The sequence below is a fragment of the Cryptotermes secundus genome, unplaced genomic scaffold (genome assembly GCF_002891405.2).
Source record: "Cryptotermes secundus unplaced genomic scaffold, Csec_1.0 scaffold181, whole genome shotgun sequence".
NCBI lineage: Eukaryota > Metazoa > Arthropoda > Insecta > Blattodea > Kalotermitidae > Cryptotermes > Cryptotermes secundus.
In genome coordinates this window covers 2,382,993-2,410,931 of record NW_019723906.1, presented here as the reverse complement: position 1 = coordinate 2,410,931, position 27,939 = coordinate 2,382,993, and the positions used below count along the sequence as shown (strand labels likewise).

The 27,939-nt window shown below is 36.8% G+C and overlaps 2 protein-coding genes across 9 annotated transcripts in view; both read left to right on the top strand.

The window, feature by feature from the left end:
- The window catches only part of LOC111861980 (beta-TrCP), a 90,581-nt gene extending 64,766 nt beyond the window's left edge, over window positions 1-25,815 (top strand). Inside the window, exons 8-12 of one of the 3 annotated variants that reach the window (XM_023846981.2) lie at window positions 6,641-6,751; window positions 11,048-11,126; window positions 12,553-12,718; window positions 21,810-21,857; window positions 23,646-25,815. In XM_023846981.2, coding sequence (XP_023702749.1) covers window positions 6,641-6,751; window positions 11,048-11,126; window positions 12,553-12,718; window positions 21,810-21,820 — 367 coding nt within the window. In that variant the 3' untranslated portion in view covers window positions 21,821-21,857; window positions 23,646-25,815. Of the gene's footprint in view, window positions 1-6,640; window positions 6,752-11,047; window positions 11,127-12,552; window positions 12,741-21,809; window positions 21,858-23,645 lie in introns of all 3 variants that reach the window. The other 2 variants (XM_023846982.2, XM_023846980.2) reach the window with 2 other exon arrangements.
- A 242-nt stretch (window positions 25,816-26,057) lies between these two features.
- LOC111861979 (exportin-7) overlaps window positions 26,058-27,939 on the top strand; it is a 55,325-nt gene continuing 53,443 nt past the window's right edge. For 2 of the 6 annotated variants that reach the window (XM_023846978.2, XM_023846976.2), the window contains exons 1-2: window positions 26,058-26,104; window positions 26,768-27,008. In XM_023846978.2, coding sequence (XP_023702746.1) covers window positions 26,090-26,104; window positions 26,768-27,008 — 256 coding nt within the window. In that variant the 5' untranslated portion in view covers window positions 26,058-26,089. Of the gene's footprint in view, window positions 26,105-26,260; window positions 26,501-26,767; window positions 27,009-27,939 lie in introns of those variants that run through there. The other 4 variants (XM_023846975.2, XM_023846977.2, XM_023846974.2 and 1 more) reach the window with 3 other exon arrangements.

Genomic DNA, 27,939 nt, shown 5'->3' with positions numbered 1-27,939 from the left:
GTGGAACAATTGCTAGAGTAACTGCTGTTTAACACACAACAGTGGAGTAACTGCTGGAAGCCATGTTTTCTGTGTGATCCATGCCAAGGCTATATAATGACCAGCTGCCATTACAAGGGGAGTCTTGAGATGGCAGTTAGAAGAGTATGAGTTTGGTGTGATGTGGCCATCAGCCTGGAAGGACTTGAGCCTGGGAGCAGGGAAATATCCACTGATGAAGACACAGCAGACTGAGAAGACTTAGTGCGTGCTCTAGTGAACTGCAGAGAGAGAGTGAGTGAGTGCGTGCGTGCGTGTGTGCGTGTGCGTGTGTGAGAATTAGGGATAGCGCTATTAGCTACTTGTAGTTACAATCTGTAAGTGTTCAATAAAGCGTCCTCCGTAGTCTATGGGTAGTGTTCCCACCTCATGACTCAAGTTACATGGGTTCAAACCCGGCGGAGGTCGTGGAATTTTTAAGGGCAGAAAAATTCAGGGAACACGTCCTCCGGGAGGGACTTTAAGCCGTGGGTCCCGTGTCATAGATTTATGGCACGTAAAAGATACTCATGTCTCTAGGAGACCTCTGAGCAAAATTAGGTAAAAAGTTTCCCGCCCAAGTAGTTTCCAATGCCTCCGGTAGATGGGGAAGTTATCAGGTACCAATGCCAGCAGAGGGCCGACCTCGCTGGCAGAAATGGGAGAGTTATCGGGTACCACTGCCAGTAGAGGCCCGAAACCTCGCTGGCAGAAAGGGGAGATAGCGGGCACCAGTATCGGTAGGGTATGGCGACAGTAGAAATTAAAGGGGGACGTACAATAGACTATTAGTCGTGGTGCATGGGAAAACCCACCCCCTCTATACTGAATAACTGAAGTGTTCAATAAATCCAATTACCAATCCAAACCCCATCTGTAGTCACTCTGTCATGTGATAGTATATTACTTTCAAGTGCAGCTCATTCTTTTAATAATGTTTAGATGGTGAGAGAAGGCAGTAACTTTGTTTTCAAGTGCATATTTAAACTGTTCACTTGGTACAAGACTTTGAAGCTTCTGTGGAGGCGAGAAGTCATATAATCTTCTCAGGCAATTGTCCACTAAAATTTAAACTGGAAGTCTGACATTCAGAAACCTTTCTGCCTCCATTGTCAGGGAATGATCCTCTACAACGCATCTCTTTCTGGAAAGCATCACATCACATCACCATTTTGATCACTCAGGTCTCACAGTAGGCTTCTGTTCTGAATTTATGTGGTTAGTTTCCCAAGAAGATTTTTGTTATGTTCAGTTGGTGTTTGGGTCTAATGTTATTTTTAAAGAGTGTTTAGATTTCACTGTCCTTGCAGTACCAACTGTATAGCATTTGCATTTCCTGAAGACTGGGCTAATGCATGAATTTTGTTATCATCTGTGTGAACATCAGTGGAAGAAGATATAAATTGAGTAGCTTGGTTGTATGTAGACATGTAAGAGTGTTCAGCATTTTGTTCCAGCAAATTTTATATGCAGTTATTCAGCTGTATAAGAAACAACTCAAACAGCCTCATTGTAAGCTGAAACACATCACATGGTACATTTTAATTTGTAATTATATTGGAGTAACTGATTTTTAAAAGGTGGTAGACATAGTGTATATTATTTATATAACACGGTGTAAAGTATAGAATGAAATGAGAGTTTTTACTTATGTTATATCATGGCAGTTTATTTTCTGCAAAGGCATGCAGTGAGTTGAGATTTACAAGTTTGGAAATAATAGCTTGGTTACCAGTGGATTCGATGCAGAATTTTGTGAGATGTGGCAGTGGTGATCTCTTTTGGCCCTTTGAATTTGTAAGAAGTTGTTGGGTACAGATTAAGGATACAATAAGATTCTGGATGAGCTAATTAGCATTATTCTTGTTCTTTTAATCCAGTGCTGGCTAGTATAATTTCTTTAATGTGACCCCAGAATTTTACTAATAACAATCTGGTTATTTGAAAGCAAATGCTTTTGGTCTGAATTCAAAGCAATGAATTTTTTATGTGCTTCATTGAACTTAAACAGATTTGCGTATTACTGTGTAAAGTTGCCTCGTGGTGATAAAGGTACAGTTGTCTTTGTGCATAATTGAGCATCACATCTTGAAGATGTATGGGGGAGTGGATTTATAACTCCACACATTCGAAACCCTGGCACCAGATGGAGGTGAGTGGCCAACTCTTTTGCAATGGCTACTTTTCTCTTGGGGAAATATCCACTAGTAACTGTTAGGTAGGAGATTTGGTGCCAGTCTGGAATTTGTGGAGAGGAGAAAAATCTCTTTTCCCATGCCAGAAATTGAATACATGCATTATATGTAAGCTTATGTATGTACTGTATGTACTTATATAATTTACATGCCTGTACTTGCAAGAAATTTCGGGAAAAATTAGTCAGTACACTTTACCTTTGTGACCAATGCATGATTTTCCTTAAAAATATGATTAGTCACATGCATTAGTGTAACATGTATGGGGAATTTCAGTCATGTTTTGCATGAAGATTAGGTGTTGGTTAAAATATTTCAAAGTGGCATTTTGTTTTGACGTTAATCAGCAAATGTTGTGATGATGTGTATATAATGACTGTTAAGTTCTCATATTATTTTGTCAAAATATCAGAGATCACAGATAAAGTGAGGTTACAGTCCAAGAAAGGTGAATCATATATGGAAAATGTGATCATACACCTTGCTGAATTGACAGAACATAGAGGAATTTTCTGTTTTGTACTTGGAGTTACTTTCACATGGATATGTGAAGTCACTAAGAACTGACAGTAGCCATTATTATATTAATACCAAAGGAATCCACTGATTAGATGTTAGGTCTTTGGGTATAGTAGCGTGACATGTAACATGATTCAGGATGTCAGAAATGCACACAAAATTTTAATTGGAAAACCCAAGAGAAACAGGAGGCTAGACATAGGTGTGAGGATAGCAGTGTGTGAAAGTATTGAGTGGATGTAACTGACTGAGGATAAAGTCCAGTATCCAACTTCTGTGATTGGCTGAGTATCATCTTTCAAGAATGGTTTTTTTAATCGTGTAATTAATACAGAAGTCATGAAAGTATAAATGCATGCTCGCTCTTTCAAGCTATTGATATGCTCTCATTTTGCTTCTTTACATAGTGTTTGCCTTTGTCCTTCTAATTTTGCTATTGGATACCCAAAGTTTTAGTCGCCTTAATTTTCATTCTCTCGTTATCTACATCAAGCAGCAATGCCAGGTTTATGTTGCTGATTGTGAATTGGAAGCTAAAATAATTGCATTTCATGTAATCTTTAACTTTAGATTAGTAATCAAGGTGAAAGGATGGCCGCACCATAGCTCAAGCGGTTAGTCGCTGGCTTCCCACCTCAGTGGCCCGGGTTCGATCCCAGGTCTGGTCAAATGGAATTTGTGATGGACAAAGTGCTGCTAGGGCAGGTTTTCTCAGAGTACTTCAGTTTCTCCAGCCAATCTTCATTCCACCAAATTCTCCATCATAATAACCCGTGGCAGGCTACAATAGGCCGATCAGTGGCTGCCATGCCGAGTGGACCCAGTTGGACTCCACCTCCCAATAAGCAAATTAAAAGGTGAAAGGATGATAGGCGAAGATCATCTTGTTCTCATTAGGAAAACTTCGCTTTAATGCCCTGCAGAATATACTTCCACATCCTAGCACTTTGAAAGTAAATGATAATTTTTAGGTTGTAAGTTATTACGAAGTGAAGCAAGACAATTTTTATGTTGGTGTAAAGTCATGCACAAGGTAGATATACCATGGAACAGGATTTGATCCTTCCCATATTATATGTCAGAGCCATATGTTCTAGAACTATCTAAAGAAAAGGACCCAGGAAGGGAACTTGACAAATTGTACCGGTCACCTCAAGGTTGTGTATTTGAGAAAATAATATTAGTTTCTGTATACAGGGTGTCCCAGGAGGAATGTGCCAAACTTCGGGAGGGTGTTCCTTATGTTAAAGTATGCCGATATAACCCAAAACACCTATGTCCAAAGTTGAACGGTTACGGAGATAATGGCCCAAGAAAAGTGTGGTCTTCTGGCAGGTCCAAGCACTGTACCTCGCTGTACCTCTCAGCTGAGAGCCCTTATCTATGTTTGTCCTTGAGTGCGATGATACTCCCTAGCCGTGCTTATGTAGTTGGCTCATACCAGAACGCGCAGTCAGCACGTTACGTCATCGCTCGCCAGTCATGTGTTATGTATACTGCTTGGAAACCTAAGGACAATTATGACATGGCGAGCGAGTATTTTGTACTTCACTTTTATGGCTTTCCGTCACTCACAAGTTAGTTTGATGTTACGTACATTATTAACATTACAGAATCCACATATTCCTGCCAGTTTTAATATGTATTTTGTAATCAACAAGTGTGTAACCCCGGTCAAAGTTTGACACTTCTCTGGCCATTATCTCCGTAACCGTTCAACTTTGGACATAGGTGTTTTGGGTTATATCGGCATACTTTAACATAAGGAACACCCTCCCGAAGTTTGGCACATTCCTCCTGGGACACTCTGTATATAAAAGAGGAATGGAACAAGCTGTCCACACAACTGATAACGAGTTTGTGGGAATACGGATGAAGGTGCCAGCTAATGACTTGTTGGTGGCTTTTGGCATGTACATTTGCACAAAGTTGCTTTTTCTCTAGATAATCTGCAGTTACTGCAGCTATGAAGCTGGGTCTGCCCATTGTATGTTGTGTTTTATCTGAAATGAATATACATTCATATACCAGTTACCATAAAGGATACTTTTGACAGGAATTATGTTCACCGTGAATGAAGTTGATGATGTGCGTACTTAAAAACAGAAAAATCATACTTGTGATTGCCTTCTAGCTTTATGTCAGTATGTGGCCTAGCTTTCAAAATGGTACTATCTTGTAGTTTTAGCATGTTTTACTCTTGTTAATCATACACATAAATTTAATGATCTGCGAAAAATTGTGTAAGGTTTGAAAAAAATTGCCCCCCCCCCTTGATGAGTTAAGCTCTAATTCTTTGGTTTAGTATTTGCTTTGCAAAGTGTCTTTATAAAAATGCGATCTCATAGACGTTTTGGTTTGAGTTGCAAGGAAATGGTGATGTTCAGTATAACATTTTCTCATGCATTTTACAAAAACCCATGTTAAGATGGGGCAAGAAATAATAAATTCAAGAGACAGTTTAATTTGGAAAGAATTTATGTGTAAAATGTTAGGTCAGAGAGATGATATTAAACCACTCACTCTCCGTAATATCTTGCACGTAATATTCTTGGTGTATGCTATATAAGCTTTTTTGTTGGTAGAAGCAAAAAGTGAACTTCTCCAGGCATACCCTGAGACAGAACATATGTTGTCCTGTACCTGATTATGTTTTGTAATACAGATGATGATTACAAATTTGTTACTTGTTGGTTACATATCTAATTACTGAGGCAGATGCCCAGGTGTAAGATTTCAAATTCTTCATCTTCACCTATTCTCCAGGTACTATATGTTATTCTGTCCTGCCTCATATATGACTGTCTCTTCTCTGTCTTCACACATTTAATTTTCATTGTACTTTTTGAGCAATACCTTGTTTAGTATTGCAGGTTCCATTCATTCCTTGGAGATGTCACTTTCATTTCTGTTTTCTTCAATTTTTCATTCACTGAAAATATTCCTGGTTCTGTCTTTAGTTTAATTTCTTATTCTGGCTATTTTTTCTGCAACTCTATAGAGATCTTAAAAATTTTATCTAATCTGGCTGTATTTTCATCCAGCCTTTAGTCTCGTTTGTGCAACTTGATATTCTAAGAGGCATTTAAAGAAGCAGATTTCACACTTCAGAATTCATTATGGCATTTTTATATTTTCCCTGTGGAGCTACTTGTCTTGCCGAACATAACTTCAGTTGCTAAGAGAAGGCTGTAGTTACGTAATGCTTTCTATTCCAATTTTTTGTGTCTTAGAAATGTATTTCACAGTCATGGAAAACAATGGGCAAAATAATAGTTTCTCAGCTGAGTAATAAGCATACTTGAAGTTAATATATTGGGTTTTTGGACTTTATCCATCGTCCTGGTTTTCAAGATAACTAATAAAAACACGACGTTTTGGAAACTGGATCTGTTTCCGTCCTCAGGTGAAGGAAAACACCTATTCTGTTGGGTCCGTTAGAAAGAGCTAGCCTCAATCACTGGATGACAACTAATAACAATTAGTTATCTTGAAAACCAGGACGATGGATAAAGTCCAAAAACCCAATATATCAGTGTGTTATACACTATCGTCAGAATCCTATAGTAAATACTTGAAGTTACTTGCTTAATTTGTTATCCTTGGTCTTTCTTTACCCCTAGATATCCTTATTGCAACACAGTTTCAAATGATGCATTTATGTTGCTATGTTATAATTTTACTGGCTATTTTGATTTTATGATATGCAGTAAAATGTTCCAGCCTTAAGTTTTCATGATGGTTGGGGTTTTGTCCATGTTACACCAGCATACCTGTTCCTTGTGTTCACCAGTATTTTGAGAAAGAAAATTGTTGTAATCCTTTAATATGTTACAGTTCTTGAATTCAGTGCTCCCTTTTCCTTGTTGATTATTTGTTTGGAGTTACAATTTTAATTTTTGTTGCAGATTGTGGGATATTGAATGTGGAGCATGTTTACGAGTACTTGAAGGACATGAAGAACTAGTAAGGTGCATTCGCTTTGATAGTAAAAGGATAGTCAGTGGAGCATATGATGGGTATGTGAATGCACTGTGCAGTGCAGCTGCCTAGTTACAGGCCATTGCTTTGTTTTTTGGTTGTGTGGTGCTTTCTTAATGTCTAAATGATAGTCCTTCATTCATCTAGAGTGACTTCATCAAACACACTGATCTGTAATAAAGCTTCCTTATTAACTTTGTTGTGTTGAAGTTTTTGTAACTCATTATACCAATTTTTTATTTACTGTGCCTTAACATTCTTTATATTTCTGTAGATATTCTCTGTGATTAATCCATTATGTATTGATAAGAAACTTGCCTCAAGGTCACAATGAAATGTCAAGAGCTTTCCTGCAAATCTGATTCATTGATCATTGTCAGGCAATGTGACATTTTTGACCATTTCAGTTAGTTCAAAGGTCATGCAGTGTTCCACAGGGGTTGAGTTTCAGTATATGTTTGTGCTTCACGTTTACATATCCAAATGCCTCTCAGTGTCAAATGTTTTATGTCAGTATAAGAAATAATTGAATAAAGCAATCCCTTATTTGATTTTCTTTTCATATTGTTTGCTAAATAAGATCTAAAAGTTTGTGACAGTGGTACATTAGTACAAATATTATGTTTTTGGGCATTATCCATTGTCTTGTCTTTATCTAAAAATTGTCCTGTTTATATTTCAAGACACAACATTTCAGAGAGTGGATTCTGTCTCTGTCTTCAGGTAAAACCTACTCAGTTGAGCCCCACCAATAAAGCTAGTCCCTATCTCCATCTGCCCCATCTGGACCCCTATTATTGCAGCAGAAGTCAAAAGACTACAATGCTGTCAAGTGTAGTTGGAGTGGTAAAAACTTGTTTTTCTTGTGTTGGTGCTTCTCTCCAGCGATGATTTCAATCGAGATACTTCTCTGGTGCAAGGCATCATATATGTGGAGTAATTTAATGTTTTCTTATTTCTCGCAGATGGTTTGTGCTGTGTTTATGTACCCCTTGAAGCTGGCAGAGGTGTCTGGAGATAGGGACTAGCTCTGTCAATTGTGCCTAACTGAGTAGGTTTTACCTGTAGATGGAGACAGAATCCAGTCTCTGAAACATCTTTTGAAAAATAAACAGGACGGTTTTTAGATAAAGACAAGATGATGGATGATGTCCAGATTTGTAACATTGTTTACTGTTTTCAGAAGTAAGGCATAAATAGAACTACATGAATCTGATTTACAGAGGAAATACAGATTTAATGTTAAGAAATATCAATGAATAAAAATTAGATTTAAACACGTTATTACTACCTGATTTATTATTTAAACAGAACAGTGGTTGGTCAGCGTATGTTCACTGTGTATTGCATGGTGGTTTCTTAAGGTTAAGGGGGTGTCTTGATACTCAGTATCTTTCTACAAAATATTATAGTAAGAAGGAAGAAAGAGATGCATGAGAAATTTAGTTGTACTTCTTTAACTTTCTCACCACTTTACTGTAGTATCTGTTGTATATATTTCTCCCCTGATCTTGATTTGGATCCATTATAACTTATTCCAGTTCATAAGAAGGCTTTGATATATCCTATTCTACATATCCTGCATCATTCTTGTAAATAGGGACCACAGCACATGAAATCCCGTAATTGTAATTCATGTGTTCCTAGTGCCGTAGTTGGTTGAGGCACTCTGCTACAAACAGGCATGTCATGGGCTCGATTCCCAGTGAGGTCACTGGATTTTTCAATCTACCTAATCGTTCCAGCCTCACTATGGCTGCGTGGTCGGCTCAGCCTCTAACAAAAATGAGTACCAGGGATCATCCTGGGGTAAAGGGCAGCTGGTATGTAAGGCTGACAACCTTGTCACCATCTGTGAGCCGATTGTCTGGAAAATATAGGAGCCTCAATGGCTCAAACCCCTGTCTACCTCCACAGCCTGTTACAGGGATAGTTTTACCTTAGTAGTAGCATCTGGAGTTCTATAGATGACCCATATAGTGGATTCTGTGTAACATCAGAAAATAGGGACATTGTGTGACTGGTGCAAGAGTTGGCATACTCTAACCATTGTGTGATAGTAGTGACTGTTGTCAGATGAGGTCAGAATTTCGTTGGTAGTTACTGCATGATCCTAAGCATCTGAAGGTGCACAGTTTTGCATTTACATTGATTACCACATAAGCGTCATATATCATTGGTATTGAAGCCACTCTTTTGGTAATGTTCTAGTATTTAGAGGTGACAGTCCAGGAAAAGCTGGGCATTGGATGGGCAGGTCCATTCATGAAAGTTGAGGGGTGTTGTGATTAGTCATTCGTCTGCATTCAGTGCGAGCAGATGTCCCAAGAGCATTCCTCCTTGTACAGTCAAGTTAAAAAGTTTTGACTCTTGTAGTCATATTTGAATGTATTATTTTCTAATTACTGTACTAATATTTTATTTTATTGTTTATTTTTATTCGTTGATTTTCTTTTTTGTTTATTTATATTTGTACAGTTTTTTCTATCTTCTTTAAGATACCACCTACACGAAGTAAATTGAGTGGAAAAGTGTTGCATTCACAATCAAGAGACATGGTTAGTAATGTATATAAGTACATGAAAGAGGCTGGGCCAACAATTATATAGAAGAACATAGGGGTGGAAGTAGCAAAGGCAACAGGTGTATCAGAAAGTAGTATCAGAAGAATAATATGAGAAACAGAAAATATCGAATCTGGGGCTTCCACTTCCTTTTTGACACCCCATAAAGAAAGACCTAGGAAATCTCCATTAGCCACTTTGGACGACTTTAACGAGTCTGTGGTGCGAAGAACAGTTAATGACTTCTACATAGTCGAAAAATGGAGACCTACCCTGAAAAATGTTCACGAAAAGTTGAAGAAAACGTTAGATTTTCAGGGATGCATCTCCAAATTACAGAAAATTATTTTCAAACTGGGGTTCTGCTGGAAGAAAACAAAAAATAATCGGCAGATACTTGTGGAACAATGTAATATCAGAGCCAAACATCTTCAGTATTTGCGGCAAATTAAAGAATATAGGGAAGAGGGTCCAGTCACATACATGGATGAAACCTATATTCATTCATCGCACACCACCCCATGTGCATGGAATGATGGATCCATCCAGGGATTATTTTCCCCTGTGTCCAAAGGCCAGCGGCTCATTGTTATCCATGCAGGGGGAGATCATCCCTAATGCCTATGTCTGCTTCACATCCCACCAAAAAACAGGAGACTACCACAGTGACATGAACTACACCAATTATGAAAAATGGTTAAAGGAGCGACTTATCCCTAACCTTCCCCCAAATTCTGTCCTTGTCATTGATAATGCTCTCTGCCATAATGTACAGCTAAACAGAGCCCCCAACTCAAATTCAAGAAGAGATTTTATGATATCCTGGCTAAAATATCACCTTCCATCTATTACCTTCAATAACACTGATTTTTCATCATTGCGAAATCCAGACATACAATATGATATGATCCTACCACTCACACCGAAATACCTTTCCTATAAAATAGATGGAATCTTTGCAGAACACAATCACAATATTTTACGACTCCCTCCATATCAGCCAGAACTCAACCCAATTGAGTTAATATGGGCCACCGTAAAAAATTTGGTTGCTCAAANAATACCACATTTAAGATGGATGACGTCATTAAACTGGCAGACCAAAAATTGGCTTCCATAACTGCAGAAGAATAGCAATGTAGGTGCCAACATGTAAGGAACATTGAGCAACAATTAATGGCACGGGAAGGCCTTTTGGATGCAGGATGGGAGTTTGTCTTCCATGTTGGCGATGATAGTGATGACAGTTCTGATGATAGCTCCGATTCATCTGGTGGTGACGAGGAAGGACAGGCATGTGGCGATGATATCTATGCGGACATTGCCGGTGTTGCCCCTTTAGAATAGACCCATGTAATATGTAAATAAACTCTTCATGAATATAACAGTGAAAAGTGTATACTGCATAACAGTCTGCCATTTAGCACTTAAAACTTAACATCGGATGTGTGAACATCAACAAGACTAAACCACCATCACTATTCAACACAATGAGGTAAGAAGTTATTTCCATTTGAGAATGCATGTACTGCATTCCCCGCCACACTTGTTGGCATGCTGGAGCTCTCCCCACCACTACCAGTACTTGTCCTGCCCTGCGTCGGCGGACTGTCACCTCTAAGTACTAGCACTCTACTTTCACTTTGAAGTAACAGATTCGGAACATGTATATAATTGTTAGCGGAACATGTTACATATTGGTTCTAACCAAGTCTTCATAGTGAAAATGTATGCTATTTCTTTTTATTGATTGAAGTGTACTGCTTACAGGAAAATAAAGGTGTGGGACCTGATAGCAGCGTTAGATCCAAGAGCGCCTGCTAGTACACTCTGTTTGCGAACTTTGGTGGTAAGTTTTCTTGCTTCAGGCAATTTCAAAAAGGTTTTAATAAATGCACACTTTGTTGTGCATAACTAATTCTGTCGGAGGAAGGTGGTTGAGAAAGTAATAGTCACTTTGCTAGTCAAGAATTTTCCCAAGTATTTGGGAACTCGGACATTCTTTACATCTTTGAAACTCCCTCTCTCTGGTCCAGAATATGTCACTGTTGTCCAACTTCATATGGCATGATCTCAGTATTTTCACAGTGATTAATTAATTTGATTAGTAGGGGGTGGAGTCCCGCTTCGTCCACTCAGTATAGCAGCCACTGATTGGCCTATTGTAGCCTGCCCCGGGTGATTATGATGATGGAGAATTTGGTGGAATGGACATTGGCAGGGGAAACCGAAGTACTCGGAGAAAACCTGCCCCAGCACCACTTTGTCCACCACAAATCCCACTTGACCAGACCTGGGCTTGAACCTGGGCCACCGCGGTGGGAAGCCAGCGACTAACCGCTTGAACTATGGTTCGGCGTATTTTCTCAGTAAGTGTACAGTTGAACACTAAAAGTACAATATACATCATACAGAGTATATTAAAACCTCTTGGCAGTAAAATATAGGAGAATCGGACTCTGAATTTTGTTTTAAAGCAATCTTTATAAAAGGTTATATGTCATAAGAACAAATCGAGTCTTGTGAAACCCAGGAATTTCTCTCTTACTTTTATGTCTATTATAAAGAAGTCCATAATATGAATGTTTCATATCATAGTTGAGTGGTCGGCACTCCGCTTTGTATTCAGGAGACCCCATGTTCGGGTCTCAGCCCAGAAACCAGCTATTCTGACTATGTTTGTTTTTCCTCCCTTTATTGTGCTTTTCCCCTGTCCCTCCAGGTAAATGCTAGTGTAGTACTCTTTATTAGGCATGACTGCCTCCTTCCACATTCCTTCCAATTCATGCTCACCGATTATTTGATGCTTTACAATCTGAGATACTAACAGCATCATAAAATGAACTGGAAATGATAAAAGAATGGTGGTGCAATAATGATTTCTGCCTTCCAGCTGTCAAATTAACATTAATATTAGACAAGTAATGGGGTGGATTTTTCAGCCTAGCTTACAAAACTTGTGACATACATAAAGGCGGCAGTTGTGCAGTCCAAACCATACATTTTCTATCACAATTTTGAAAATTAATGAAATCTCAGTTATAATAAAGAATTTAGTATGTGTTAGCTTAATAAAAAATTGTCAGCCTTTCTTAATCATAATGTGTGTATATTGAATGTATCTCCAGCAAGCAGAGAAAGGATTTGATTGGTATATAGAAAACAGGTTATGTAGTATGTAGTTATTGTAAAGGATAAAATAGCAGTAGAGATTTTCTTAATTTTGGCCAGTTAATTTCAACCTCAAAATCTAATTTAATATTTTGACTTTTCAGGAGCATACTGGACGAGTTTTTCGCCTACAGTTTGATGAATTCCAGATTGTTAGCAGTTCACATGATGACACAATTCTCATTTGGGACTTCCTGAACTGTACACCCCCAGAGGGCACACCACAGCAGCAGCAGAACATGCAGCAACTCAACACTCGCTCCCCAACACGCACGTACACTTACATCTCAAAGTAATTACGGACAGTGATGGCTCTTCCAAACCCCCCACAACCAGGGTTACATTTCATTTTATCTGCAAAATTTTGTTCTTTTGGCACAAATTGATGTCTGGTTTTTGAACCTAGGATTATCCTGGAGTTACACATCACATTATGAGTCTTTGTAACTTCAGGATTACTGCTTTTGAAATTCAAGAAAATTGTTCTCCTGTGTTGAAGGTTATAATTTTGGTCTTCCTTACATACAATGTGCAATGTGCATTGTGGATCTTTTTCTAAGAATAAATGGCAGAGGTATGTAGCCTACTCTTAAGCCTTATAATTCAGTTCTTATATGTGTATTAATGTTTGTATCTGTCTGGATATTTGGGTACATTCTAAATTCGGTTATAAAGCCATCCAAAAAAATGTAGTCTATACCTTAGATGGTATATTTAAATGACACTGTTATGAACTAATTACTGGTTCTCAAAAATTATTTTTGGGGTTCTCATACAAGGATGAATATTTCGGTTCATGTTTTAATTGTCCCTTAACTTTATATGACGTTGGTTGAGTGACATAGTAGACCTTTTCTGTTTTGAAATAGCATTAGTATGAATATTATAACTGCATTATTTATTTCCACAGTCAACAAAGATATGAAAATAAGGAAGAATAATTTAGTGTTTTTTTATATCTTTACCACACTTGAACACTTTTCCAGATTAAAGAACATTTTCAGCTTCCATTCACTAGCTGCACAATGCAATATACAAAGAAACAAACTACTGGACTTAGTCCTAAGTTCAGATGATGATGTGTGATGGACAATTCTCTGTAGTCAAAATATGGAGGCTACTCAGCCTCTGTAAACTGTCAAGTCATGCCAAATGTGGCCTGAAAAACAATGCCCTTTGCTTGGCCCATGTATCATTTTGGAGAGTTGGTAAATGTTTTTTGGTTGTGTGTTAGGAGGACTCAGTGCATGTGTTCTAAGCACATAAGCTTCAAAGGCCAGTGTACTGTGTTTCAGACATGCATTATTACTCAGAGTCTGGAATACAAACTTTGTTCTCCTGGACAAGGGAACAGCCCAGAGGGTGGATTGAAGGTAACTTTAGGGGTGCCTTTCTATAGCTTGGGAAGCAAAGCTAAGTTAGGAATCCCCCATAAGAATGAAAGTTCCAGAAGACAAGCACTTGTTTTATGCAAGATCTTTTCATATACATTGAAACCTCAATGTACTGTTTTCATCGGGAGGCCTGAGAAGAGATGATAGTTGCGGAGCCCTGTACAAAAAGAATAAAAGCGGTCACATTTGCCTATATATGTATGTATTAAATAAAAAATCATAGACAAGTGATATTATTTCCACTGTTAAGTCCACTTTATATTACTTCTTTTTAAAATGTCATTAATCCTCATTTGTTTAGCAGCACCTTTCCCTCTCAAATTGAAACCTTTTAGTATTAACGACGTTCACCTGGTCTCTCTTGGTGATGTTGTGAACAGGCTCTTGCCAGCCCACTTCCCCTCTAGCTCATTGTCTGATAGGTAAGATGCGCTCAAGGTCCTCAAGGTTGCATAGTGCACAGCTAACGGTACAGAGCCAAAACGGCAACTTGCTACACCATGTTTCAAAAACATCAGATGCTGGTATTATTACTGATGCATACTAGCATTTGTGTGTATAGTGTTGCTCTTTCTTACAAATGGTCAGTCCAGGATTAACGTTCTTCAGGATTAAAATTTCTAACCAATAGATGCAGGAAAATGATAAATCAAAGAATGATTGATGCAGGTTTTATTTCCATAGTTAAAATAGGATTTGTTCAGGAACCAGAGAAATTGAACAGTGGATCTGGGAATGATAGGTCAAGGTTTCACTGTATGTGCTCTTAAAAATTTGATGGCAGTGTCAATATTTTTTGTCAGTGTAATTGTTCTCATTATATGCCATGCCCTTTTTATTGTGGTTGTGGTGCATACAAAGTGCACACTGTGCTTTATGAGAGACTTCTGGAGAATTTCTTTGAAGTAGCATATGAAACCAAGAAATCTGTGGCCCTCTGTTTAGAAATTATGATGGAGAAATCAGTGCAGAGATGAGATGAGAAGATCCTAAGAAAAATAGAAAAATTTGAGGTGATGTGGGTTGAAGTATAGTGGTCCGCATAACCTTTAGATAGTTGTAGCAGTAACGAGTCTTTGCTCCTTTACAAGTGTAGAGCTAACACTGTCTTTGGTGTGTGCATACAGAATTTGACAGGACTTTGTGAACATCAGTTTAAAGAAAAAATAAACCCTGGTTGTGACACTTTTCGTTTTGTCATGTGTTTATTTGCTAGGTGTGAAATGCATGTTCTTGTTGTATTGTGGATCAATGAAGCTATTCCTTTTCTCGATATCTTTATGTATCCTACCAAAGCTCTCTTGCATTCTCATCTTTTGCATCACCTGTAAATTTGAAATGCATATGGTATAATGTTCATATATTTATACCATATTTGTACTTACTCATGAATAGCACTAGTTTGCATGAATGAAAATCCTACAAATATCTCACATGTTCAGTATTCATTGATCATCCTACCATTTAATTGTGTGAGCTAATGAGAGCATTATTAAATAAAACACAAATAAGTAAATATGTCATAGCTGCCAGGGCTATCTTGAGATTGCAGTATCTTTTGATGTGTGAAAAAAATTCTCAAGAAATGTGTATCGTAGCATCTTCTGTGATCAAGTCACAGTGAGTAATATTTTCATACAACAGGGTGTATCCTTTGAATGTCAGACACTGTTTCAGAACATTGTCCTTTCAGTTTCATTTTCTATGTGGAAAACAAAGAGAAGTCACAGGGGCGCCTAGGTCCCACGAGTAGGGAGTGTGGGGAACTATAACCATGTTGTTAGTCACAAACTCTGTAGTTTTCAGGGACGTGGGTGGGCGCAATGTCGTGATGAAGGAACAGTGTGGCACATGTTCAGATTTTCTGTTAAGATCTCCTGGCAAACTCCATAACTGATTGAGTAATGTCTGTGAGCACATGGATTGTTTGATGACAGTTCTCGAATTTTTTCAACATTTTCTGTAGTTTTGCTGATGTTTGGTTGCCATGAATGCTCATCATCTTCGGCTGACACCCAACAGGCCTTGAAATGTGAGTGTCATTCAAAAAAACACTCTCTGGCTGAAAGAGTATTCTCCAAACACCTCATGAAGCATTTCAGGGTTTTTTTAGCAGATTTACCGAGCTTCATACAAAACTTGATGCAGACACATTGCTTGATTTTTTTGCCATCCATCGCAGATGAAACGAAACACAAAGCCGGGAAAGCACTCATGTAAAGACAATGTGAGTTCACAGCATGGTGTCACTTGGCAGACTGATGCAATAGGCTCTTGGAAGTGTGACCTTGGCCTCCCCTCTCATCTTTCTCTTAGGCATTTACAGCAGTAACAGCCCAGGAACTTTCTGATACCACCTCATATTACTAATATGCATATATTCTGATATACAATTAAGCATATTCAGGTTGCATATTCTGTAGTCACAATACACTCTTGATTAGTCATGCTCAGATAATCTAGTTTGTGGCTCAGCTGTGTGCCCCACCCCACCCCTTTTGTGTTAGTGATCCTGTGGCATGCCTCATGGGTTTGCACAGTCCATCGATAGCTGTCTGTATCCATCAAACAACTGGAGAACTGGTGGTTGAATTTTCAAGAAATTTTGTACTGGAGAATTTGACAAAGAATTGTGGTGTCGCTTACATTTTTTTAGATCAGATAATATTAGCTACCACTTTGCATTAAGACCTTAATACATTTCTGTACATATATCAAATTTAACTTGCTAAACATTTATCAGAGTAAAGAATATTCAACACACCTTTTCCATAAACTTCACAATTTTAGAGATAATTTAACAGATTGGCCACTGCATACATTTCTAAATTTCTGTGGATGACTTGTCTGTCTATCAATCAGTAAGTCATATAGTCAAGAGTGTATTATAATCTTTAGTTTAAATACAGAACTGTTCTTACCAGGCTCCCTTGTGAGCTGTCATTTCAAAATAGCTGCATCTAGCCTCCAAGTAAAAAATAACTTCATACTACTTATACAGAGGCCTCTGAAATGTTAATAAAGTCTGAAACAAACAGAAGACAAAAAATATGTCTCGATGATCAATGCAACATTACACAGTATGGAATGATGTAGCTCTATATGTCCGATGTTTCGGTGAATTGAAAATTAAAATTGTTGACCAGAAGTGATTAATAAGTTGTTAATGGTAAAGCTGTCCCTGTACTTAATTAAGTACCATGCCATAAAGGTATACGAGGTAGTGGAGGTGTAGCTCCACGATTCTTAACCTTTAAGTGCCTAGTGACACCGTATGGAGATCTTTAAAGTGTAGCCTAGTGGCTGTGCGGCACCGTATGGGTACGCGCAGTCCACGCATGCGCACAGTGTTTTAAAATCTAATTTTAAGATAGAAATTCTTGTTCTACTTACATTGTTTTTGGGCACCCGCTTTTTTAAGTAGACAGTCTTCCCTCCTGCATCATCTAACTGAATGCAGAGTCCGACGTCGCAATTCATGCACTTTATCTGGATATAACTCTGTTTCCCATGCGAAGAGCACACACGGCACCTCACTCTCGTATTAGAAGAAGTCAGCCAGTGGTGTCGAGTGGCCTCCTCTAATCGTAACGCTTATAAAACATCGCAATTTCAACTATCCACCATGGCCTCATTTCGCATGGAAGAAGGCGAAATTGATAGGCCCCTGATAAATGACACCAATTCAGAATGCGGTACAGATGACTCTGAAAGTGGCATGGAAGCAATGGGGCTATTCCGAGAACAGTACCTCTGTGTGGCTAGTCCGAGATATACACAGTCAGAGTTTCTGAAGGACAAAGTACGATAAGACTTCGCCCACACTCATGCATACAGAAATGTTCGGGCGTTGCTGGAGAATGTGCAATCCAAACATAAATTTCCTCCCCTTTTACCAGATAAGACATAGAAAGACAGGATGTCAGCGGCATGCATTTATACTGCAGAAACATTTTGTGCAGAAATTGTATGCATATTTGTGGACAGACGCTTGAAATTGGGAAAAAATGTTTTTTGGAATCATTGTAACAATTTTTACAGATTTTAAAATCTGTAAATTACAATATCTGATTCTATATTCTTTCTAGATAAAAGCAGCATTTATTTCGTTCATTTATCACAAAAATTATAGAAATCACAGCGTTTTCAGTAACATGCTTATAATTTTTAATACTCTACAATGGCGGACATTTAAATTAACTTCGGCCTGCTGCCATTACGGGAATTTAAATGGCCCATCTCTTAAAGGTTAAAATTGCCATTAGATGGAAGTTAGTGGTCAGCTTCATGCTCTGGCCACTTTACATCTAAGGAAAGAGCCCCCATGTAGCCTTTGTATAGGAAGCTGGATGGGCCCCAGAGCCAGCCTGGATACTCTGGATTGGAGAGAAATCTGTTGCACCTACCAGGATTTGAACCTGGCCTTCAATCCCTTAGCCTGCCACTGTAACAACTGAGCTAAACCAGCTTCTGTTAATAAAATGGATGTGGCAAAATAAATTAAGGTATGTGGTTAAACCCATCTTGAATGTCAGAAATATCATAAACATAAATACATCAACAAATATAGATATGGGCTTGTAATTTTGTTATAATGTCTCAAATTTGGGCAAAGTCAGAGTGGGTAGTGTTTATTTTATGACACACTATTTTAATTTAAACAAAATCCGGTGGGGAGATATGCTTACAGCATAGTTATTGGGTAGACAGCCCCCCTCCCCTTCATACCTGAAAAAGAATGTGAATGAATGTGTGGACATATGTTATGGATTGTCTTCACATGCTCATTTGTGTGCTAGAAGATGTATCTCAGAAATCAAAATGAAATACTTTCAGACAGCTCACAAACTAACGTGTTATTATAGAAACATTTATTCGAGAGGAGATGCATATTTGTTTACTGTATAGGCTTGAATATAAAAGATTTTGTGATTGATCCTCTTTATACTTGGAAAGAATTGAGTATATTTATTCATATCTTTTACTTAATGATTTTGATATACCCTCAAGGGAGAAATGTGAAGTATTAGGATGTTACTGATAAATGAAATGTTATGGAAACCATTGTAAAGTCTAAGGACCATTGTAAGGTCTAAACACAGGAGAGAATATTCCATACATGCAATTCTAACTGACTTTCCTCCTTGAAAGGTAGGCTCATTTGATCACCATTATGTCTAGTCATTCCCTCCTTTTAAACTTTTGAACCTGCTGACTGATTTCACAAAACTTGTGTGACTATGGGAAGCCATCCTACTGCCATACTTCCTAATTTTCTACAATCATTAATGACAAACTAGCTGATCCACAAATGTGTGAGGTGAGAGAAACGCTGGCCTCACTTACTTTAGGGTCCTGAAATGATGTATGCTAATAGATATTGGAAAAAATATGGTTTTATTAAGGTAATTTTTTTGCAGAGAGTGAAATATCAACATAACAGACTTGGGACAATTGTCTTTTGCTTTCTGTTCAATGGTAATAATTAATTAAACATTGGAGCTAGGAATGTAGGTAAAATTTGATATTGAGATGGATCATAAACAAGTTGTTGTTATTTACAAACAAGGCAACAGTTACAGAATAAGTTCTTCACAAAAATATAATGAAATGACAGTAATAATAGAATAATTGATCAGTTTAACTAGAAATCTGTGTGTCAAGAAAGTAGCTCTGATAGTTGTGCTCAGAATTCCTCCTTGTGTTATATTCTTCCTCCTCCTCTTGCAGCAGATATTTGAGTCTTGAATCTACAGTAACATGTACTGATGCAGAAACTCTCTTAATTTTACTTTATTTTGAGAAGAGACAGCAGACTCAAATTTTCAGTTTTCATTTGTGTACTCTATGAGTTATTTCATGAGTAAGTACACCTCCTGCATGAGTTTAATATATAAAATTCTCTTCAAGTTTATGCTTTCATTTTATCATTCTCATTTTCCGAACTTCTAAATATAGTAACAGCATGTTTGGATAGTTTTGTAGTGTATTGCTTCCTTTGTGGTGTGCTTTTTCTTTCATTTTGAAATCTTTTTCTTCTTTACTACATGGTATGAAGAACTTTTGAAGATAATTTTCAATTAGAACTTATTGTATAAGATTGGGAAGTCCATCACTGAGACCTGAGCTTACATTAATAATTTATGTGTTGTTACAAACAGTAAGAGTTTTTTGGTGCACTTTTTTTTCTTGATCCCAGACTTTGTTGTCAGTCGCATCAGAACTTCCCATAAGATACCGTTTGCAAGGATATGCTGACAAACATATCGATTATTCTTTCAGATGGAATGCACAGTATTAATTTGACAGATATTTATTCACTTGCTACAGTGATATTTTGATTGACTGTATTTGAGTGTACAGAGTTTTAGTACAGTCTGCTTCTGAATGCAGATTATGGTGGAATTGTCCACTGTGACAATTGCTGCTGCTTGCAGTCCTTTTGTCTGGGTATTAATAGAATATACGGAGTATGTAATTTATTGTTAGACTGATTCCCACAGCTCATCTTGCATAGGCCCATTGTGGTAGCTGATAACTTTTGGTCTGCTTTCTCTGTTTTTTAACTTACCTTATTTTATAGAAGAGTCTCAAAGTGACAACACTCTGCTTCTTAGCATGCTTCATGAGAATATTTTTCTGGGCACATGCTAAAATTGCTGTGCAGGAACAATGGAGATATTATGCTTATAATTTTCTTGAAGTTCTCCCAAGAATGTAGATTGTTCACATACGCGTGCTTGTCAAATGAAAGACACAAGTATTTAATTTGGGTTATCGCAGAGGCCACAACCCTTGAACAATGACTCGTTTGCCAAAGACTTAATTTAATGCACCCATACAATTGTTAGCAGTGTGTGCTCTGTTGCAATGTCTTGCATACTATGCATGAACAATTTTTCTTCATCATTCAGTTGATCGAAGAAGGGTGAAAGAATCAGTCACATAATGTTTAAATTTTTGTTTAATGAAAAATATTTGGGCTAATTATCTTCTTTGCATTAATTGCACACCAAACCCCAACTTTTAAATCAAGCAGTGGCACTTCATTAATAGCATGAGAATTTTCTTTCTTCCATTATCTGTTATTCTGATTGTTTACATGACTGCATAAAGTGAGCCATGCCTCATCAGAATAAAATGTAACATCTGGTTCAAGAAGTTCATTGAACACAGATTCCTAAACACCGACAATCAAAAGAAAGTATAGAAATAGTCAAATTTAAATATGCCATTTAATTGAAAGAATGGAAAAGCACTAGGAAAACTGACATGAACATGTTTTAAGGATAAAGACTGATAGATTCCCCAAAAATGTTAGTGAAGTATAAATATAGTGGATACCAAAATATTTGATGACATGATGATGAATTCTCTTTAAGTTGGAACAGGCTAATAGGCTCGAGCTTGATGTAAAAGGAGCAGTAGTACTGTAATTTCTCCTGGACAATTTAGTGAATCAAGTATAATGGCTTTAAAGAAAAACTTAATGACATGTTTCACTCACTCCACTTTCTTTTCTGTTGGTTTAATATTTCAGAATTAGCCCTTTTTTGTTCTAAAATACAGATTGGCATATTTAGGGTGCTCAGCTTCTTCAAAATGACATGTCCACAGCTTGTCAAATTCTTCTATATTTTATTCCCTGAATTATGAAATAATATAGAGAAAAGAATCATATCCTTCCTTATACACCCCCAGAGTCATTTCTGTTCTGCACATACTAATTTTAAATTATGTGTTGAAAATTAAAAGAACCCAATTAAAAGGTTCCTTCTAAAATGGAATCTTTTACATGTTTATAATGTTAATGATAATTTTATTTTCTGAGAAATCACTCCTATTTAAAGTGTTTAATAACTTATTCCTTAAAAAGAATCTTAAAAGGGTTCTGTTATGTTAATGACTTTTTGTTGATACCTGTACTTATTGCTGATACTCATTTTGGTTCTGTTTTCTGCTTACAGCTTTTGAGTGATGTACGTTCCATGTTATTGCTGCTTTGTGATAATCTGGTAAGCTTTTAATTAAAAATAAGTCATTATATTTATTACATGCAATTTTTAATGTGCACATTCCAAAGATATTTGGTGACTTCTGACTTCTACAAAACTTACTAATTTAAATGTGTGAAATATGAGAGTTGAAACTTGTTTGCATGTTTGGTTTCTTTAAGAAAGTTCTAAGTATCATAAATTCAAGTTGGATGAAGACATCATGGCCACAGTAATACAGTGGTTTCAACAGCAGGCCAGTTTGTTGATTACTGTGGAATAGCTCTTCTTCTCTGCTCAAAATAATTTCTGAATTAGTTTCATTTGAACAACCCTTATAGTTACATAATGCTACCCTGAGACTCCTGTAATATGCGTTGCATGTGAGTGAATAGCTATACATTTATCGTCAGGAAGTGTGTGATTTATGACTTCATAGTTATGACTTATATTGATGAGTCGACATGGCTTCCTTTCCATTGAGTCCAAAGGATGAAGAAATGCAAGCTTTCAAGCTGAAAGCCACTTCACTCTGTTCCCATTCTTAACTTGAATGTGAATTTCTAATATGTAGTGTGTACTATTTCTGTATCAGCTGAATTATTCAGACATACAAAGCCTGAATTCTCTTCATTTTTGATAATTCATTTTCCTGAACTCAGTAAGTTGTGAAGAGACATAAGGACTAATAACACAGTTGGGAGAGAATGTGGTGTGTCCCTGATAAATTCTGATCTTATTTGCTAGAAGTACTTGTAATTTATAAGGAGCAACACATCTTCAGGAAAGGAAACGTAACTATTTTGTTGCATCACAGTACCAAGTATGTAACATAATGTGTAATTACTTATAATCATGGTTCTCATTTGAATGTATTTATACCTGTAAAATTGAATTCTGCTCTTTAATCTGGGATTCTGTCTTCCATATCTCTTCTTGTTCAATCTAGAAGTTCCCAAGATTTTTTTTAATTGCACCGATTAGTTCAGAGTATAACATGAGAGAATCTGATAAGGTGCAGTAATGGGTGAACAGCTTTAGGGACTAGAATCCTGCAAGTTGGTGGAGGTAAGAGATGAAGAGCTTTGTGTTTTGGGATATAATGCTTGTCCATTGAAAATCAACGTACACTTCAAAGGAACTTGTCACCTCTGTCTTCAGGGTTGATGAATCAGCCAAGCTAGACACCATCATGAAGCAGGTTGAAAGCAGAGCTTCATGCAAGACTCTCCATCTGTCTGTCAGCTTCCTTCTATGTGACATATTTCTTAAACTTTTTGTTTCCACCTTGATCTCAATCTTTCCCTTGGTCATTTTCCTTTTATTTTCATGTTCAAAACCTTCTTTGGTGTCCTCTGTTTGCTGTTGCCCATACCATTTAATTTTGTTATTTTTTTCTCATTTATGTACTTCTAAATTTTTTTTTATTTTCCAGATTTTTCCTTCTTTCTTAAAAATCTTGCCTTACCTGTTTTGGCCTATTACTTTCTACTTTTGGCCATACTGAAGTGAATATTTTCCACACAGAACATTTTTTCTCCTGCTTGTTGTTACCCAGTTAACTAGGCTGCGTTTTCAAATGATGAGAACCAAGTATTGTGAAATTTGTTCATAAATTTTGTAGAATGAGGTAGATGAGACATGTATGATGTATGGGAGGAGAATTGATACAAAATTTTGTCTGAAATCCTTCTGCCCTTTGAATGTACTTGAAAACCACCATTGTCATTGAAATGGTTCTGTCTGAATATTGTGTACAGACTGTTGAATGTATTCAGTGATATAATATAATATGTTCTTCTGTGGTAGGTAAGTTGCTGTAGACTGAATCGGGAACCTGTGGATCGAGACAAGATGTGCAGCTACAGGAAGCTTTGTGGATTACATTTATTATATAGGACTCTAGGAACTTTATGTTATGAAGTCTGAAAGAACATGTTTGACCAATAATTCAGATGCTTCTAAAATTAATTGAGCAGCAAAACAAAGTGTATATATGACACTCTACATATTTTATTTACTTGCTGTAGCCGCTTGACATATCATTTTAGCAACGTTATTTGTCACGTGTTTTGAAATAACCATGTGTTAGAAAAGTCCAACAAGAAATGCGATTGGAAACAGGTTTTACAGTTTTACTGTAAGAAGTTTAAATGTTGATGCTACTGTAGTCATACAAGTGATCTGCTGAGGTGCTGGGTTTCCATTTTCAGTTATTTTGTGGATTAATTATGTGTAAGGAGTGCGTATTAATGAAGAGACTTGTTTCTTATCAACACATGGACTCAGAGAAGAATATGAATGGCTATAAATGGACTATTCCCTATGTATATAGTAAGGATGGTGGTGTTCAGAGATTGAAGGTGTCATGGTGGTGTATATTTTCTGGAGAGAAATGTCATTGGTTGAGAATTTTTCTTTCTTCATTATACTAAAATAATTACTGCTATGCAGTGGTAAATTGAATGCAACACCAGTAATAAACAGTAATACATTTCATTATGTTGCACTGGAGTTTGCCTGTTACTAAAAATATTAGGCCAGACAGTTTGGAGGGGCTGGGGCGGGGGGCTGTCACCAAGTCAAGCATCTTATACAACAGCTGAGATAATTTTGGCCTATGAACATATAGTGCTGCAATGTGTTTGGTATATCACAGCAGTTTTTCATTGCTAATATATGCATATGTGAAAATTTGTATGTATTTGACTTCAAGATAAAACAAGGCCTATGTTCAGTTTATCATACAATTCATGTTTTGTATTCTTAGGTACTGTGTACTCATTTTGTATGGTGCACCATTAATTTATTGCCAAAATTGTATGATCCAATTCTAAAATGTGTGTGTGTGTGTTAACTTTTTTTCTTCTTTCCACTCTTTTTTTTCTCTTGCTTGTGCATTGTGGAGGACTAGCTGTGGTGACTACATTGCATTACAAAAATATATTGGGCGCTTTATTTTTTTTTAATTGCCATCGTAAAAATGTGTTGCATTAAAATATTAGGAACCATATGCATATGTATGCTTGTGTGTGTAATTGCGAATGTGAGTCTCAGTGATTTGCATGTTATAGTAAACATAAATTTTGTGTATATTTGAGAGAAAATGTGTGACCGATTTTACATTTGGTAGTACATGCATAAGATATTCATCCTTGTTTTTAATAATGAATTGTGCGCACATTTATTCTACCAGTTGTAGTCCTAAATAACTTTGAATTCTATTTTGGAAATGTGAGCTAGTTCCTGTCTGAGAAAAGAATCTCAGAAGAATAGTAGCACAACATATGTAACATATTTAAATGTGCTTGTTCCCATTTACCTATCTGAAATATGGTAATATTGTTTGTGTATTTGTGTTAATGTGGGTGCCTGAAATTGTATTGTGGCCTTTTTTTTTTTTCTTGGAGTGTGTGAATGAGTCCTCAATTCCACTGTTTTTATGAGTTTTCTATAACTTGCAACTTGATCTCATGGTAAATATCTTACTGATTAATATTTCTTTCATGGCAAGGATTATGAAATGTATGAAAATGTCCCATTTGCTGTTGTAAGTTATGTAAGTACTACTATCTTGTCAAGTTATGTTGGTCACATAGTCTTTCTGTTGATATTTTCACTATATAATTTTTCTTTCTGAAATTTGGTTTAATTCTTAAATGATCATATGTACATTTTGATGAGAGCACCATTGAATTTGATTTGTCAGAAGTTGTATAATTTTTACTAGTATTAAAGTCCCTTATCTTTTATCTTGAAGTGTACATGACTATAAATGACAGTTGTAAACAATTTTATTCTTGCTTCTTCTGAAACCTCTCAAATTCCAAAATTTCAACCTCATACAATGTAAATTCTATGGAAGTAATTTTTGTTGATTGGATAAAACTGTAGACATTTGCTTATTTAATTTTTACTTATGTGTATGATGAATATAGATGACAATAAATGTTCTGAGGGATATCTGTGAATTCATTAAGACTTGATTCATTATTTCTTTACCCACAATTAATTTACCAAGTTTCTGAAATCAACCATGTTGCAGGAACTACAGCAGGTAAAATATACCTTGAAGCAAACACAGTCTTTATAATTCATTTTATGCAAGGGATCGGGTTATGTCATCCTTTACCGCACAGCTGAAATAAAAATGCTTGCTTGTTTTGGCGGGGGTTGCAGTTTTGGTTTTCATTACAGCCGCAGCAATGTTTTCAGATGGCAGCACCATCGCCTGAAATGTTTTGCCAGTGAAAATGGCGGATGAGCAGGTAAGAAGCGAAACAAAGAGTATTAAGTGCTAAAATTTGTGCTAATTCTTTGTAATTGGTAATACAGACTGATTAAATATACATGTATCCATGGTCACAGAAGTATGCAATGTTGTTCGTATCTTTACGTAAATATTTTATATCAAAACATGCAAGTGCGACGCTAAGGCATCAAACACTCATTCTCCACCGGAACAAATTGGCCCTAGTCAAATACACGCATCAAAATATTGTATTTTATTACGTTTTTTCATTGATGACAGATCGTGTGTGTATATTGCCGGTTTAGTTTATAGACTTGAAATTCTGTTTTGTACTGTTTAATCGAAATTCCTAAACGTGAAAGTGTTATTACACGAGAAAATGTTCGAAGCCCAAGCCAGGCAGCCTAATGGCGTAAGTGTGGATTTTTCTCGATTTTTTGTATGAGTGTATAAATGAAGATAGAATATGAAGTGACGGACATTTTAAAGTTTAATTTTTACTATAGCCCAGTATTTTACTTTCTAAATTCCAAAATTGAATGGTAATCACATGTTCTGTTTCTTATGCGTAAAAGAAGATAAACGGAAACGTCTTTTTCGAGGAAGTTTTCGCATTCGTAAAATAAAATGAACACTACTGTCATTACAATATAAAAACCTTACAAACTTCTTTTTGTAGGAGGTGCGGCAGTTAGAGTTACTTTGTAAACAACTCTATGAGTCTCAAGATGCCAGTCAGAGGGCAGAAGCAGAAAAAGCTCTTGTTGGTTTCCAAAATGCCCCAGATACTCTATCAAAATGTCAGCTTCTTCTGGATCGAGGAGACTCCTGTTATGCTCAGCTTCTAGCTGCCACAACATTGACCAAACTTGTGTCTCGCAGTGCCCAAGGTCTCAGTTTGCAGCAAAGAGTTGACATTCGTAAGTTTGCATTTAAGAATTCTTCTGGGTTAGTTCATGCACCACACTTTGTTACACTGAGAATCTTTATGGATATTAATGATGCAGGTATTTTTATTGCATAAAAGGATGCAGAACATACTTTTTAATACTTTACAGTTTTAAATTATTGAAGTTACACATGAATCTAGTTCATATTAATTGGAACAACTGCAGAATATTGTAGAGATTGCTGTACCGAGATAGACCATCTTTCTCGTTTGGCATTCTTTCTCATATTTTTTCCCCATTCTTTGCCTGCCATTGAATAACGTATTTGTTGATCTCCCACAAACAAATGGTGGTTTGTAGAAATGAATGAATGTATGAGGGGTGGGCCATGATAATCCAGCCCTTGCAATCTGACCTTCAATGATCTATTGTGTTTCCACTTTTGATTAACCTTTTATTAATCCTACACTTCAAATGAAATGTAGGACTTTGTTTATGGGAGCATCATAGTAGTCACTTGGTTCCATAATGAACTGGCCCAGGTGACGAAATCGTAAATAATGAATGTATAAAGCGTGGACCTTCTTGGCCCTTGCACCACGACCACAGTGACCTTATGCCTTAAATAAACTATGGCCTCACAATCACATAGGATATGTGTGGCTGAAAGCTTAGTAGAAAGGATGTAGGTACAGTTGTACATGCAACAGTGAAGATTCCATTCAAGGTGTAAAAGTTTTTGACAGTGGTAAATTGGTACAAATATTATGTTTTTGACATTATCCACTTTGTCCGAATATAGGGACTAGCACTATCTGGTGGTCCCAACTGACTAGGTTTTACCTGAAGACAGAGACAGAATTCAGTCTCCGAAATGTTGTGTTTTGAAAAATAAACAAGATGGTTTTTAGATAAAGACAAGATGATGGACAGTGTCCCAAAACATAATATTTGAGCTAGA